At 36.9% G+C, this 18,409-nt stretch overlaps 1 protein-coding gene across 4 annotated transcripts in view; it reads right to left on the minus strand.

The window, feature by feature from the left end:
* Positions 1-1,521: 1,521 nt before the first annotated feature.
* Positions 1,522-18,409, minus strand: part of LOC137617179 (DDB1- and CUL4-associated factor 8-like) — a 483,388-nt gene continuing 466,500 nt past the window's right edge. Inside the window, exon 11 of one of the 4 annotated variants that reach the window (XM_068347053.1) lies at positions 1,522-5,525. In XM_068347053.1, coding sequence (XP_068203154.1) covers positions 5,391-5,525 — 135 coding nt within the window. In that variant the 3' untranslated portion in view covers positions 1,522-5,390. The remainder of the gene's footprint in view (positions 5,526-18,409) is intronic. The other 3 variants (XM_068347054.1, XM_068347056.1, XM_068347055.1) reach the window with 3 other exon arrangements.

Genomic DNA, 18,409 nt, shown 5'->3' on the forward strand with positions numbered 1-18,409 from the left:
TAGTAAAAAGTCAGTCTTTAGAATCGGATCACTGTCTGATGACTTTCTCAAAGGCTCATAATGTCATGCATAGAGACTTGACAACAGGTTATGCCCCAATCCAGGTAAACTCTTTACACAAGCATGGACAACTCCCACAGGAGGAGAGGTCCACTACACTCTTTAGTTGGAAGACAAGGCTCAAAGCTATTCTTCTCTGATCAAACTCAAAATAATTTATACCATCTCCATCCTAATCCTGATTGCTGTACATATTGGCTCAGAGGAGAGAGGTCAATGACTGGTCTCCAGCCTACATTTGACTTCCGAGAAGTTGGCTGTAGAAGCTTGGAGATCCGTCTTGAACGTCTTCTCCACCATCTCTTTCACCTCTGTAGTAATGTTAGGGCTTTTGGTGATGTACGAGGATAGTTACAACTGCTATTAGTTTACATGATAGGGCTGGGACAGCAGTACAAAAAGGAAGAAAGTAATAATAATAATAAAAATAATAATAATAAATAATGCTAATAATAATAAGTTGTGTAATGGCACACCAGGAATCATTCCCTTATTTGCAGCATTAGGCAGTGGGGGACTGGGACTCAACATAAAACCTTCTTTCTACCTCCCTTACTATTTGGAGGGTGTCCATGGTAGAAGTCTCCAAGGCCACAAACTCTGAAGCAGAGAAGGACATGCCTTCTTATCCGAGTCTCTACAAGGGAAGACACTCGACCAGTATCTAAACTGATGGGTCAACCTCAAGAGGTGATGAGGCAGAAAACTGGCATGTAGAACCTTCACTGCCTATGAACCATTGAGGCAAGATCTTGTTAAACTGTCAGGAAGCAAGAGTTCTCAGATCTGATTTTCAACTCTATCCAGGGGCAAACTAATAAGATCCAACTAGCTCTAGAGAATGTCTCGTCCCCTGAGGGGCACAAAGAGAACATTGATGACCTAGGTCCTACCGAAGCTAGTGCCATAGTTGCTTCACCCAGTTTGTTCGTGAGAGCAAAAACCTCCACAAAGGAACACATTGACTGGATTCTCTGCTTCCACTGGTACTTGGCCAAAGTCCAGTACAGATAAGAGAATCCTGAGCACCCTCATTTGTTGCAAGGGATGAAGGCTCAGGAGTTCTACTACACCATGAATATGGGGTAAGACACAACTGTACAGTATGTCTGTATTCATGACTGAAGATAAAAGTGAAGAGGTTTTGACAGGAGAGTGGGCAGGGCTACTCGCTCATGTTTACCAACGGTCGTTTACAATTTTTACGGCCGTTTCAGCTCCGCTGAAGATACCCCCTATTTTAAAGAAAAAAAGGTTTGTATGCACATAGGAACAAATTAATTTCAATATGATGAATGTTTCATGAAAATTTGTGCTGTGAAAGTAAATGTTACCACACCACTCAGTAATTATAAAACAACAAATTAAATATAGACAATTACTAATTAATAACTCTTTAAAAGACAAGAAAAGTATGAGCCACAATATAGATATATCAGAAAAAGTTGTCAAAACAAAAAGACCTAACAATCCTCATAAACTAAGATTCACTAAAAATAAGAGCTTGTTACATGGAACAAAGGAAAGAAATTAGTCTGTAACACCTAACAGCATTTAGTTACAACATTAACAGTCAACTTTGAATCTAAAGAAACCTGTTTGAATCTTTGGTTACCTGTGAAGAATACAAAAAACATTGATTAGCTGGTCTGAATAAACTCACTATTATTTAAATTCATATGAAGTTAAAAAGTCCTCTACACCTAACAGAAAAGCACTCTGTCCATTCGACCAAACACATAAACCTACATTTATCCCTAAGAACCCCTAATGATACAAACAACTTGACAGAAGGATATTAAAAACAGGTGAAGCTCCTCATACAATACAAATATATTACATTCAAATTTCAAAAATCAAATGCATATCCATTAAGAGAAATTAATAAGCAAAAATAAATGTGTGATTATGACAGGCCTCATTTAAAACTAACCCTTATCACATTATGTTTTCAATTTTACAAAGAATGTGAAAATTTACCCCTCAGGGCTTAGAGGGTTTTCTTATTATTACACCTAATTTAAAAAAAATATAAAAAAAAATAAACAAATAGCCTTGACACATTATCACATCTACAAAATAGGCTAGAAGTCACGCCACCCCTTTCTCAGAGTGAGACAAACAGTAGTTTCTGTAGTTCTGTACCAAACAAATTACAAATTTCTGAAACCAGTTTACCAAAATAAAGCAAATGTTAGAACTGGCATGTAAAACCTCTTGAGAAACATAAAATGTCACTTCTCATAATTCTTTTGAAGACAAAAATATGAGTTGAAAATCCTGATATTCCTCAAATTACAGAAAAAACGGGTTAGATGCAAGACCTATACATGTAAATAATGTAAACGTGTCAGAAATTGCACGAAATGGGACTAAAAGGTTGTACTTCCTTTAGCAATAGACATGATAACAATCCTATAATAACATAGTGCATTTGAAAAAGAAAGAATATCACAGTCTTCAGAAATCTGTGATTTCTTTTGCTAAAGCACACAGATTATCTTCAAGGAAAACTTAACAGTAGAAACTCAAAATAATAATAAATGAAGTTTTCTTAACTCTAATCTTTTATAAATGAACCTTTGGGTTGTTCACTAATATAATACATATAGTAAGAAGAATAAAAGTCATTAGCTAATACTTTAGTAAAAATATTTTGACTTAAAATGCTGTTGGAACAAAAAAATAAGTGTCATTATCTCAATTCAAAGTGATAATTGAAATGAGCCTTCATCTGTAAGTAATGAGAGTAAAATGACCAGAAATTAATGCAAGGAGTTATTAACAAGAAAGCAAACACCAGATACTTTGGGTCCTATTGGAAAACTTGGCTGCCGCAATCTATATCGTTTGTAGTAAAGTTTTTAAAGAATGGTTTGTAGTTATATTTTTGTAATACTTAGTGTCAGTTGATATATAATTTTTTTCTTTGGCTCCATTTTTTTTTATTAAGGACACTAGACTAATTAGTAACCAAAATTAAGAGAATTGAGAAAAACTATCATGAAATAACTTAAAATTCTGAAGATATACCAAAATGTCATAAATCTAAACATTATAATTCAGGGTCGTATTCCCTTAAAATATTTTTAGGTCATTTAGAGTAGGGAATTAACAAAAGTTAATAAGAAACTTAAAACTGTATCTGAAACCAATTTAAATTCAAACTTTATAAGAAAATCTAATAAACTTATTTCAAAGACAAAAGGCTCCTAGAAAAATTAAACCTATATTTATCTTTGCAAACGAAAAGAATATATTAAAATTTGCTTTCAATAAAATGCAGATATCTTGAAAGCAAGGTCAGATTTACAAAGCAATGCTCAAGGTTACCCAACTTAGTCACATCAACCAAAGTGTACATTTCCTTTCAAGTTACTAAAGTATAAGACTGCTGTCCTTGTAATGTTGGACTGAAGAGATAGCATCTGAGAATCCTTACTGACTTCAGGTCTCATCAACTCATTTGTGATAATATATAATAAATTGAATGAAAAGGTTGTTGCTTCTGAAGATAAAGACACTCTTTCACAAAACTAATCAGACAGTTTGCATTCCAGTTAACAATGCGACACTTACAACACATGGCTTCTGTCAACTCATATACCTTCAGAAGCAACAGCCCTTACATATATTTTATATAGCAACACAATCATACAGTATCGAGCAAGCAATAAGTTTTTAGCATCACTGGCAACAAATTACAAACTTGTAAGTTTGACGAATACTGTACAAAATACCTCTTAAAGAAAAGCTCCAATGGAATGCAGTCATTTTGATATCTCATACTCTCTTTTTCAGTTGGCGGATCAGTCTATATGTTCATCGGTAATCTTGAAATCTTGCTGCATGAGGTTATAAATCCATATTAAAGAGCTCTGCCTTCTCAATTGTACTTTGATAGTTACCTTAAATACATTAAAGTTAAATAAATTTTTGTGAGCTTTAATTTACTACACAAAATATTTGCAATTTAGTTTTGATACCTATGCCTGGTCATGATTAACTGCTCAAAAAATCTCCTCTTTATCTCTGTAACACTTTTGGAAGTTGAAGTTTGAGAGTCACTTTCAAAACTATTGTAACTACATTCTGTAATGCTATTATATTATTTTCATGTATGGCTCTCTATGTTTGCTCAATCACAATTTCCAACTCCGTTTTCCTTTCAGGGTAAATTTCTATTCACTTTATACCTTGGCTTATAAATGTCATATCATATGCAATTTACTGTATATTTTTCCTTCTAATCACTTGAAAATATCAATTACACAGTCACGTAAACACACAACCCCCATCTGAGGACTGGATTATGCTTTCCAAGTACTGTACAGTCTTTGCTTTATCCTCGGCAAGTACTTTAAAATTTTAAGTACAACCCTCTACTCACTAACTAAAGATTAAAGCAGTCACAAAATATTCCCCAAAAAACATATTTTCATAACAGCTCTAAATGATAAAAGCATGTTACCTTAAAAACACCCTTGGAATACTGAATTGTATCAAGGGTAAGAAATGGGAAATATCACATGATAAATAAAAATCAGCCAAATCATCATCTGACTATTTCCATCAATTTCAGGACACTTCAGACCATCCTTGCATCAATCCGAGATCATATAACTTCTTGCTAAAGTCTGCTAGATCTGAAACTGTTCTGAGCCAAAGATCATAAACTGTACTATGTAAAAGAAATGATAGATTATTCTGGTTCTACTGTGATAAATATTGAATGGTATTTATACCATGTGAAGTGTGAAACTTACTATGATATTTACAACCCACACTTCTATCTTAAATTCTTTAATAATGTATCAAATTGGAATACATATAATAATTTGGTAACTAAAAAAAATAATTGAAAACACAACGTATGAGACCTTTTTGTACCAATATTTTTTTAAAAATAAAATTGAATGCATTCAGACCTTTAATGCCTAGAACACTTCTTCCACTAATAATGTAAGGAGTGAAATGTCTGATTAAAGTTCTAAATCCAACCCCATCCAGCTTTTCACATGAAAATAATTTCTTGTTTTCAGATATAATTATATTAATCAGATGATAAGTCTTTTTACCACTGTAATCAGCAGAGCATCGTATATTAGCCTCTGTAGGAACTTTGGCGTAGCTTCCACTGTTTGGTGTAAACTTACACCAAGTTACTCTTGATATCCTATGACTGGCAAAAAGTTAGTTCTTGGGATTTATAAGATCAAGTTACTTCTGTGTATCACTATTAGCATGGAAAATATTGACACTTGTAACATCACAAAATATTCAAAATACTGATATATATATCTATATTCATATACATATCAGAAATACTACTAATGAGTAGCACACTGGATGCCATGTTGTCCTTCTGAACCATCACTGTCGTTGCTTTCATCACTAGATGAACCTCCAACAGTCCCGTCATTTCCATCGGCTCCGTTTGACAGGTCAAATGGGGCTGATGTTCCCTGCAATAAATATTGAAACATTCTCATTTGTATCCTAAATATCACACTTTCCTTAATGAGGTCAATGAGTAAAAGTTTTCATAACATTGGACCCTATGATTGCCTAACTAGTAGAGCAGGAACAGTTCAGTCTTATTAAACCTAAACCTTAAAGTTCAACTACAATCATCATCACAATAACATATTTATTAATAAAAACAAATCTTGAAATAAACCTTTACCAAGCAAAATACTCCTTTCATAAAAAGATTAAAAAACACCAAAACACAAAAATTCCAATCATAAAATGCTAAGCAAACCATTCAAGTCCATATGTTTTTTTTCCTAAAAATTAATGAATCCCCACAGTCCTAGTTTCAAATGTCTAGATTTTTTGCTCAATTGATAAAACACCACAAACATTACAAGTACCCTATTATGGTTTATAAGAAAAACAATTACATTTAACAAAATTAAACCATAATTCATACAGCATTTAAAATAATAGAAAAAATCATCATCACAAATCAACGACAAAATCAAATAGGAAAATTACATAGACATCGTAAATTCCAATTTCTCAGAGTTCCAGCTATTTAAGTTTCAAACAACCGATCTTGCAGTAGGTAAAAGTTTTGGTAAATAGAATATTCCAGATGAATATGTGTGTTAAAGTTGATGCTAAAGCCCTTAGATTTGATTTTTATCACCAACATGTTGTTACCTGTACTGTATATTCATTCACATGTAGAGATGGCTACAAGACAAACCTAGTGAATTACTGCACTTGAGTGCATGGTAGCTTTATGAATGTTTTTTCCCAGGTATTCAACAACCCAAACCAAGTACAGCTAAAAAGAATTTTCCCTACTCTAAAGATGAAACAACTGACACCTAATAGAGACTGTCTCCCCATGCATGACATGTACATGACTTACAAAATTCCTACTCTGTAGACTATAATAAAAAATGGAGAAAAAAGGTGCCTTGGTTATGATAAGATTTTAAAACTACTAAAATACCCTCTTTAAAGACCAAGCCATAAAAAAATTTAAATAATATAAGTAAATTACATATATACGAAATAGCTAAAAAACACTGGATGCCTTGAAATATTTTTTTCTGCATTTGGTATAACCATATGTTTATCAAAATCTTAAATACTTTACATTTTGCTATCAATTAGTAGTTTTTTTTCAATATGATTCTTTTTCATGTATACATGTAGGGAGTATACCTTACTGACAATCAATATTAATTATTTTAACAAAGTCATCTTTGTTTTTTATCATCACCTAATATCCGTCAGCTCAATTCTGCATCTGTGTTTGTATAACCATATACTCTAACTAATATTTGTTTTACTTGAGAATATTCTTCTATGAATCCCAGCATTTCCAACAATCAGGGTTCTTTAAAAAAAAGTCTCACAAATTTCCATTCTCATTTATTCCGGGAGTTCCTAATGAACAACGCTACCTCCTCCTGTTCCCTCTTTGCCTCTAAATCACCGAAAAAAAACCATCATTATATTCTAGTGAACCCAGCAAGGAACAAATTCAGGCTCTCCATAAAACATTCTTTTTCACTTGCCCTCTTTTCCATTCAAGGAATCCTTACATTCACTATTACTTCACAGTAACCTTATCATATAATCTTCAAACTAACAAATTTGTACTCTTTACCCCACTGTTTCTGTCACTCACAGCAATACCCACTCCCTGGCTCTCTACATCTTTCTGCTATCCTGACACAATAATCTCTTTTTGTCCTTCCAATTCCTCCACACGCACTGCCTTTTCAATTTGTTTCCAGAGTTTACTCTTTAATCAAATCCGCTTTCATACATTTCTTAACTTCTGGTGCACAAGAGTGCTTTTTTTTCTGAAATCAATTCAGGTATTGGGGCTGTAAATCACATGGTTCTGGCCACTTGAGGATTTTATCATTGCAGTTAGTGATCCAAATAATGTTTTCATTTCTTAGCATTCTATGCATCCAATTCGAAAGCTCAAGATATTTAAAGTTAACATCAATTGTGTACTTTTCAGAATACTTGCTGGAGAAAATGTTTCTTATTATTACTCTAATAAAATAATATGCTCAAACTTGGAATACCTAATCAGCAAAAAAAAAAAAATAAAAAATTAATTTTGGTTGGTGTCTTTGAAGACCATTAATTTACAGTGACTTTAGTATCAAAAGCCAACACTCGGTATTAATGGCCTTTGTATACTAATGAAGACTGCTACATTTAGTTATGTTTCTTCTCTCTTCAGATCTATGTAGGTTAATGAATTTAGGCCTGGCATATCATACTGTGTCAAATCTAAATAGAAGTAAATTTTTATGTAGCTTGTACTATTAGAGCACAGGCATTCCTCTGCCATGAAATAATATCCTAATAAAGATATAAAAAATAAAATGGCTACTTTAAAAATATGAGTTTGTCCATGTACACATGGTTAAAGAATAAAAAACAAAATACTGCAAAATACATTGTGATTGAAATATATTCTCCTATACATTTGATAATGGTCAGCCAATAAATTTACTGATAGGGAGAGTTGATTTAATAACTGATATTGGTATGCCTAACCTTTTTTCCAGATACTCTTGTTTTTAGGTAGGAAGCCTTCCTAAGAAGCCAAGCCAATTTATAGTGATATTTTGCATCTTTGAAATATTAAATTTTAATAACTTTAAAAGATAAATATTTCTGAAATGGTGTACCTAAATCATAGAAACATTGTTCCCAAATAACATACAAAACACCAATACAAGAGTCCATTACAAAAGACAAATAAATACATCACAGTATATGAACTAGGGCATGATGTACAAACTATAATGTACTGACAACAGACTACAATAAAATATTTACACATCTAAAAGCAAGAGGATTAAACATTGCATCCAGATATCCAGAACAGGCTGCATTCTGCTTCCTGAAGAGGAAAAACAATAAAACCAAGTCCCATTGAGAAAAGGATAAATAAGGTAAAATAAATAAAACAAAATACACAAGGAAAGCATAGTAGTGACATGAATGAAGAACATTGGAAAAGAACAGAACTGCAAAAAAAGTTAAATGTTCGAGCAAACACAAAATTGATTGTGGCCAGATCTCTTGAAATTTAACTGACATTGGTACTGCCAATGGACTGTACAGTAAATTAGCAAAAACCAACTCCCTGTGTTCTGGACCTCTGGTGTACTGAGAAAGAGATTCTGATTGAAGTTGAGAAAGAAAATGCAATTGGGAAAAATGAAGAAGGGAGTGGTTTGCAAAAGGGGATAAGAATCAAGATGAAGGTGAAATTCAATACTGACACTTTCAGAAACACTGATGTTTTCTAAGGGATATTACCAGTGTGAAGCCGGGGGCTTATGATCAGAGCGGGACAGGAATATCAGTCGCTTTCTGGGGAGGCGCTCTGGAGAGACAATGATTAAAATGACCAGTTAGAATTATCATTGTTACTTTTTTAAACTTATTGTACACAGTGGCTTGTTCGTGAAAAAGTTTCTTCGACCAACTGCTTTGAAGGGTGTGCATAAGAACAGAAATGTAATAGATTCCAAGGATTAAAAAAAGTTTTGCAGAAGAAAAAAAACAATACAGGAAATGCCTCTTAAGACACAGAACATAAAAGACTACAAGAATGTTAATGCAAATAATATTCAGCAATTAATAAAGTAAATAACTTGGTTTAGATCTGATGAAAGATTTAAGGCCCCCATAAAAAATCCACAGTATCAAAACTCACTACCTACTGCTGACTATAGGAATTATCTAATGAGTAATTAGGTTATGCTACATTTCAACATTTCCTGCTAAACTGAACATACTGACATGACAATTTACTTTAAATTAGGATTCTCATGAAAATGTAACTATTCTAACATCAAACAAATGTAATTGAGTGTTTTGTAATTTATAACAAAACCTAAGGAACACAAAACATAAATTGCCTAATTGAACAGGAGCAAAAGAAAAGTTTCCAATTCTAAGAGACTGAAAAAAAATACCGAAACATTCTTAGCTACTACAAATAAAAGAATATTAGAATAGAATAAATGTCCTTTTGGCTTCATTAAATATTATATTGTACTTCAAATAAATATGTCCACTTTCATACAGAAAACTTTTACTAGTACATGTGTACCTATAATATATTTAAGAAATACTACAGCATGTATACCTATAACATATTTAAAGAAACATCATCTGCAATTTATGAAATGTTCTTAAAATGTTTCTCAACAAAATATTGCACGTACTGTACTGTACTTGGAAAAATAGCATTGGTAACTCTACAGTATAATCCAGCATTGTAACTTACCTTTTAACTATTTCAAGCCATAGTAATCAATATTTTTCTTTGGTGAAATAACTGTTGTGAGTTATGCTAAACTGAAAAATTATCCCCCTGACATGTTTATAACAATGCAGTAAATAGAATAGACATGATTGTTTTTAATACAATGAGTGAAAACCACACATAAAAGTACATGAAATATGTTTATCTAAAAGAAATCAGCCTCCATCATATCTACTTTTGTCATTCCCCATAACTACATTGGGATAACAGTAGTAAGTTCCCAATTTCCCTCTGATTTACTATGAGTTTACTCTTCTCTGCTAACATTTAATATCATGTGTAATAACCCTAACAAGTTACATTACCTCATTCTAATGTCATCATTAAGAATATTCCAGGATGTTATTTTTTTATACTTTCAGGCATTATGATTTTATTCAATGTTAACAATTTCTACATGTTTTTTTTAACATTACCAATTCACAAACAGAAATCTTCCCCCTCATTTTGCCTTAAATTAATTAGCGTATTTATTATATTGATTAGATGGCATTAGCTACTATGAAATAACTTTTTGGAAAAAAATATATTTTGTAGAATACAAACCATTGGTTTACTATGGCTGGAGGAACGTAGAGAGTAGAGGTCCCCTTTTTGTTTTGTTTCTTGTTGTTGTCGGCTACCCCCCAAAATTGGGGGAAGTGCCTTTGGTATATGTATGTATGTATGTACTATGGTTTATTAATGTAATTCAATAATTCAAAGGGAAAACAATAAAAATATACAGTATACATTGAAGTAAAGTTCATGCCATAGAGTGAGGAGTCTCACTCAGGTAGGGTATACCCACATGGCCAAACCTCTTCCTCTTTTTTTTTTTTATTCTAAATAAGATTTGGCTCTACATCCACCCAGAAGGGTCAGATTATAACAGAAATTTAGTTTTCTTTGATAGCAAAAATTTTCACCAGGGTATCTTTGTGATTGACATACAGCATTGGCAATAAGCAACTTATCTAAAATGGAGCACTGAAAATTAGAAAGAAACCATCAAGATATCCTCATTACAACCGATTCATTGATATAGTAATTGGATTACAGTGAAGCATTAAACACCCACCAACGGTGCATAGAGAAAACAGAGCAAGTCCTTCATTCAAAGTATGACCAGTATGAAATGGGCAACATGAATGAAGGGAAGTTTGTTATATGATTTCTGATTACAGTAAAGGATCCTTATCTAAGGCCGTTATAATCACAGACCCCACTTCCAGTTTGCAAAATTCCATGGATGCTAGGAGGTAAAAACTCAAGATTTTTTTCCACTAATAAATATTCCCTTGAGAGATGTGATTGTACTTTTAAGCTAAATTTAAAATAGACTAGAACAGTGAATGTACTTTACTGTAATAAAATAGAACAGGGAATATATTAAAATCTTACACTAGCGATCTACACCTCTCTCTCTCTCTCATATAGGCATAAATCTTTTAACTCCTTCGCTACGATGACCTCATTATATGTCAAAAAACATGCCTGGTGATAATAGACGGTGATGTCCGAATACATTATTCTTATGATTACAAGCTAAGCTACAAATATAAACCATATGGAGGCAAAAATCAATTGTATATCCTGCAAAAGAGTATAGCACACGGTCTTATATCACACACAGTTCACACTCGGTAAATTTCACTAAAAATCTCCTCCTCTCCTTGATGTTAGCATCTCCTCCTTTCTTCAGTCAATCAATGAAGTCTTTGGGATTCTAGCCTTTATTTCTGATTGTGTAAATGTTCTTTTACCCTGTTTTTTATGTTACCATAGTGAAATCACACCACACACTAGCCAATGGTGACATTCCCTTCCTGAGGGATTACTCAAACCGCCCCTGACACATCTAACCCACCACTAACCAAAATGCTTACGATTCTAGTTGTTAATCACGATTATGTAAGGTCTATTTTAGTGTATTTCTAAGTTGGCATACATGTTCAAATCACACAGATATAACTATGTAGTATTCTTTAATTGTCCGCCTCTGACTCCCGCTAGTCCCACCCATAACGTAAGCAAAATATTTTACCAGTAAAGTAATGCGAGTTGGTTTTGACTTTTCCTGTTCTATTCCTTTTTTCTCAACTATCATTTCGACAAAATATCATCATCTTCCTGTTTTATATACTATTTCCTATTAGCATTGCTCATACTTTTCATGAGTAAAAAAAAAAACTCACACACACACACACACACACACTCTCTCTCTCTCTCTCTCTCTCTCTCTCTCTCTCTCTCTCTCTCTCTCTCTCTCTCTCTCTCTCTCTTTTTTTTTATAGATGAACGGTTTGATTATACATGATAGAAAATTAAATTCTCAACAGTAAGGGCAACATTAATAAAATACAAAAAGTACAAACGGCACAGCACTCTATACTTCGTATATGTACAGCACTTTACTGTACTTATAGTGTTATGACAGTTTGTTAATTGGTGTTCATGAGACACATTCAGTATATTTTTCTAGAAAATATCTTTTTTTGTTATAAAATGTTTAATATATCAAAATAAGCAATTATAAGCATTTTTAAATGGGGTTTTAAGTATTCACGAATATGCCCAGTTCGTAGCCGATTCTTGTCCCTAACCACCACAAAACCGCTGTTGGGCTAACTGTAGCGAGGGTCGAGTTGGAGAGCGGCATGCTGGCGAGAGCTGTGATGTAGCGCAGCACGGGCGAGCGGGAAACATCTGGAAGGAGACCATCTAGCAAGTGAAGGGTGAGCTGGTAAACGGCAAGCTGGCGAACAGTGTGCAGGGGTGTGACGTAGACGAGTGATTGCTCGCTGGGGTATGGCACACTATGGCAGAGCGTCCAAGGGCAAGTGAACGGCAAGCAGGTGAGTGATGATCATAAGCTGGCGAATGGCAAGCAGGAGAGTAATGATCACAAGCTGGTGAATGGCGAGCAAGAGAGTGACGATCATGAGCTGGCGAGTGATGGTCGTGTGATGACGAGTGACGATCAAGAGCAGGAGACTGGTGAGATGATCGTCGATCCATGGAATTAGAGCGTTCTTTCCTCACGGCGGGTATGGGCGACCGTCTGGATGGGCGAAGGGGACTGCGATCCTTAAAAGACGATGAGATCCTGGGGGTGCCAGCGGGCACGCTGGTCTCGTCAGCAGCGACCAGGAGGCTAAAAGCGCTGGGTACACCACCATTTGCACTTATTGCATAACCTCTACAATGTTTACAAATCTTCCAGGAGGTTAAATACACTAGCCACACCGTCAATTATGAACTTTCAGTTTTTTGAAAATGGGTGGGGAATCTATGGAGCCAGAAGGTTGGGAGGAATAATTATAGAACAAGGAAGATTTTAATGTTAATAATAATTTTAGTAGAATAATTATAGAACAAGGAAGATTTTAATGTTAATAATAATTTTAGTAATTTCAATAATAATAATTCTAATAATTTTTCTCTGAAGGGGAGTCATGCTGCAAAGGACTAGCAGGTGCAGGAGAGGGCGAGAGATGGGCCTCGCAGACAGCAAAGGCGTCTACCTCGGAAGACGCAGGATTAGGTTATCTTTAGGGGCCCATACATCAGATAAAGAAAAGGATTCTCCGGGGAAGGGGCCGAAGTTCCTATAGGGGAAGAAGCTGTGTCCCTGGAACCGCAAGGTTGTCTGGTCAACACTCCTACTCGACTGATCCTAGGAAGAGACCGAGCGAGCATCAGCCAGTGGAAGAGAGCGGATGTGGTCAAGAAAGAGGTCCAAGGTTTCTTCTCCATTGAGGAGGACCCCGAAGGCGAGAACTCTCTTGGACCTCTTCTTGTGCCGGCACCGAAATCTTTCCCACTGGGAGGAGGACCACTCCTGGCACTCCTCACAGGTGTTAGCCTGATCACATCGCCGTCCTTTGAGGGGCCGGGTACAAAGAATGGGGATCGGTCTCGGATTTAGACATGAAGGTACTGAGGGAGCGTCCTTCAGGCCCTGGCCATGTCTGCATTATGGACTGCAGGAAGGAGAAATATGTGCACTTGAAAATAAAAAAAGCTGAGAAATTATTACAATGGTCAAGTCTGTTTGGAAGGCAGAGAGCGGAGACATCTATTCACGGCAAAGCCAAAGAAAAAGTGAGCCAGACACACTGGAGTGCGAGTGAAAATCCAAAACACCAAATCAACGCGTACAATACTGTTGCCGGAACGAGAAGACATAGGAACGCCGATGCGTATATGCACGATGGGATATAGTACAGTAGATGCCGACCAATAGGAGAGCATTATCTCTTGGTGGTAATTAGCATCTGAGTAAGGAGATAACCAATGGGAACGCAAGAGGATGGTAGCGAGTTTACGGGCTGGCGGCGCGCGAATTTTAAAATCCGTCTTGGATACGATCAGGCTCCCGCTGCGTACCACCTTTCGTTGTCCGAAACATTCTTCGTGATCCGAGTCGTAAAATTCTTCACATCTCCTTTCCTGAAGTGAAAATTTTGTAAGCCGATTCTTTCGTAACTAGAGGTTTGATTGTATCAAGGGGCGTTACAAAACAACTGATTCATGATTGTAGACTTCCATCAGGCTTGTCGCAAAATGTATACTTCTGAAAACGTTCATAATTAGAGCTGGGTAACGTTACCATAGATGAGCAATGAAGTAGGAAGAAACCAATGGAAATAGATAAAAAAATAGAGCAGAGCAGTACAGGTTGGGTCTATGCAATATGCAGAAAACCTTTATTAGCATATACAGCTCCTCTACCCCTCAGGGAATGGACATGAGTATTACATAAAAGATATGAGGTGTAGAAAAGGTAAACTGACATTTCAAATTAACCACTATCACCTTATCAACCAAAAACATGACTGAACAAATCTGACATTTGTAATCCCCACAGCGTCTTACCTCACTGACAGCCCAGTTATGTCTATCACCAAATACAAGGACTGTTATTTATTTCTTTACCCAAGACACTATCACATTCTTCAAAAAGTGACATAAGGAGTTTGACACTGAGGTTATACATGTGTTGTGGTATAAACATATCTCTGCAAATCTATAACTTGGTAGAGAAGTATATCCCTTCCAATCTCACCTATCTAACCTTACCTTGCTTAAACAACTGTTGGATCCCCATTATATGTATTCTCAGGACATCCACCGAGTCCTTTTCACAACATAAAAGTGACTGCTTCCATATTACGCCAAAGAAAGGCTCATAAGAAGAATAAACTTATGAAATACATAAATTAGTTCCAAATGAGACACTGTTGTTACCTAAAAATATCACAAATGAAAGATTTCTACCAAATTCATAGAATGGGTGAGGAAAAAATCCAAAGCATGAAAATGGGAAATACCCAGGGTTATAATAAAAATAATTGAATCCATTGACACAATGTAGGTAGTGTTTGAAGACTAAACCACAAATGGAGTGGTTCTTATCTGTTTAGAAGTAAAAGATCTGGCTTTTAAATTAACCCTTCAACAAGGTATTTTACACAATAGAGTATTTCCATCAAACACATGATCAAATCTTCAGTAACTTCAAACTTAATTTAAGGAGCGTGACTCAAGACCCCTGGCCTGGAATTTTGGAAATTCAGATTATTCCATTTTTAGCTAGGAGTGTGTCCATATCTCATATTTCAAATAGGGTTTTTTTTTAACTTGATTCTTATTGCTAAAAATGTTATTTTCCTTAGTAAAATACATTTTTGAATATACTTACCCGATGATCATGTAGCTGTCAACTCTGTTGCCCGACAGAAATCTAAGGTCGGGATACGCCAGCGATCGCTATACAGGTGGGGGTGTACACAACAGCGCCATCTGTCGAGTAGGTACTCAGGTACTTCTTGTCAACAAGAACTCAATTTTCTCCTCGGTCCACTGGTTCTCTATGGGGAGGAAGGGAGGGTCCTTAAATTCATGATCATCGGGTAAGTATATTCAAAAATTTATTTTACTAAGGAAAATAACATTTTTCAATATTAATCTTACCCGATGATCATGTAGCTGATTCACACCCAGGGGGGTGGGTGGAGACCAGCATACATGTTAACATAAGAAGCTAAGTATCCCGTATTTCATTTTAGCAGTTATTCAAAATAACAAACATAAAATAAATAAGTACCTGGTAAGGAAGTCAACTTGAACCATTACTCTGCCTTTTTAAGTACGTCTTCCTTACTGAGCCTAGCGATCCTCTTAGGATGCTGAGCGACTCCTAGGTGCTGAAGTATGAAGGGCTGCAACCCATACTAAAGGACCTCATCACAACCTCTAATCTAGGCGCTTCTCAAGAAAGAATTTGACCACCCGCCAAATCAACCAGGATGCGGAAGGCTTCTTAGCCTTCTGTACAACCCAAAAAACAACAATAAAAGCATTTCAAGAGAAAGATTAAAAAAGGTTATGGGATTATGGGAATGTAGTGGTTGAGCCCTCACCTACTACTGCACTCGCTGCTACGAATGGTCCCAGGGTGTAGCAGTTCTCGTAAAGAGACTGGACATCTTTGAGGTAAAATGATGCGAACACTGACTTGCTTCTCCAATAGGTTGCATCCATAACACTCTGCAGAGAACGGTTCTGTTTGAAGGCCACTGAAGTAGCGACAGCCCTAACTTCATGTGTCCTTACCTTCAGCAAAGCAAGGTCTTCTTCCTTCAGATGAGAATGGGCCTCTCTAATCAAAAGCCTGATGTAATAAGAAAGTGCGTTCTTAGACATCGGTAAAGCAGGTTTCTTGATAGAACACCATAAAGCTTCTGATTGTCCTCGTAATGGCTTTGTACGTCTTAAATAGTACTTAAGAGCTCTTACCGGGCAAAGTACTCTCTCTAGTTCGTTCCCCACCAAGTTGGACAGGCTTGGGATCTCGAACGACTTGGGCCAAGGACGAGAAGGAAGCTCGTTTTTAGCTAAAAAACCAAGCTGCAAGGAACATGTAGCCGTTTCAGATGTAAAACCTATGTTCCTGCTGAAGGCGTGAATCTCACTGACTCTTTTAGCTGTTGCTAGGCAAACGAGGAAAAGAGTCTTTAATGTGAGATCCTTAAAAGAGGCTGATTGAAGCGGTTCAAACCTTGCTGACATCAGGAACCTTAAAACCACGTCTAGGTTCCAGCCTGGTGTGGTCAACCGACGCTCCTTTGAGGTCTCAAAAGACTTAAGGAGGTCCTGTAGATCTTTGTTGGTGGAAAGATCTAAGCCTCTGTGGCGGAAGACCGCTGCCAACATGCTTCTGTAACCTTTGATCGTAGAAGCTGATAGTGATCTTACATTCCTTAGATGTAGAAGGAAGTCAGCTATCTGCGTTACAGAGGTACTGGTTGAGGAAACTGCATTCGGAAGACTTCCCATTTTGACTGATAGACTTTGAGAGTGGATGTCCTCCTTGCTCTGGCAATCGCTCTGGCTGCCTCCTTCGAAAAGCCTCTAGCTCTAGAGAGTCTTTCGATAGTCTGAAGGCAGTCAGACGAAGAGCGTGGAGGCTTGGGTGTACCTTCTTTACGTGCGGCTGACGCAGAAGGTCCACTCTTAGAGGAAGAGTCCTGGGAACGTCCACTAGCCATTGCAGTACCTCGGTGAACCATTCTCTCGCGGGCCAGAGGGGAGCAACCAACGTCAACCGTGTCCCTTCGTGAGAGGCGAACTTCTGTAGTACCCTGTTGACAATCTTGAACGGAGGGAACGCATACAGGTCTAGATGGGACCAATCCAGAAGAAAGGCATCCACGTGAACTGCTGCTGGGTCTGGAATCGGAGAACAATACATCGGGAGCCTCTTGGTCATCGAGGTAGAGAATAGATCTATGGTGGGCTGACCCCACAGGGCCCATAGTCTGCTGCAAACATTCTTGTGAAGGGTCCACTCTGTGGGGATGACCTGACCCTTCCGGCTGAGGCGATCTGCCATGACATTCATGTCGCCCTGAATGAACCTCGTTACCAGCGAAATCTTTCGATCTTTTGACCAAATGAGGAGGTCCCTTGCGATCTCGAACAACTTCCTCGAATGAGTCCCTCCTTGCTTGGAGATGTACGCCAAGGCTGTGGTGTTGTCGGAGTTCACCTCCACCACCTTGCTTAGATGGAGGGACTTGAAGTTTATTAAGGCCAGATGAACTGCCAAAAGCTCCTTGCAGTTGATGTGAAGTGTTCTTTGCTCCTGATTCCACGTGCCCGAGCATTCCTGTCCGTCCAGTGTCGCACCCCAGCCCGTGTCCGATGCGTCCGAGAAGAGACGGTGGTCGGGGGTCTGAACAGCCAATGGTAGACCTTCCTTGAGAAGAATGCTGTTCTTCCACCACGTCAGTGTAGACCTCATCTCTTCGGAAATAGGCACTGAGACCGCCTCTAGCGTCATGTCCTTTCTCCAGTGAGCAGCTAGATGATACTGAAGGGGGCGGAGGTGGAGTCTCCCTAACTCGATGAACTGGGCCAGCGATGAAAGTGTCCCTGTTAGACTCATCCACTGCCTGACTGAACATCGGTTCCTTCTCAGCATGCTCTGGATGCATTCTAGGGCTTGATTGATCCTTGGGGCCGACGGAAAAG

The sequence above is a fragment of the Palaemon carinicauda genome, chromosome 23 (assembly GCF_036898095.1).
Source record: "Palaemon carinicauda isolate YSFRI2023 chromosome 23, ASM3689809v2, whole genome shotgun sequence".
Classification (NCBI taxonomy): Eukaryota; Metazoa; Arthropoda; class Malacostraca; order Decapoda; family Palaemonidae; genus Palaemon; species Palaemon carinicauda.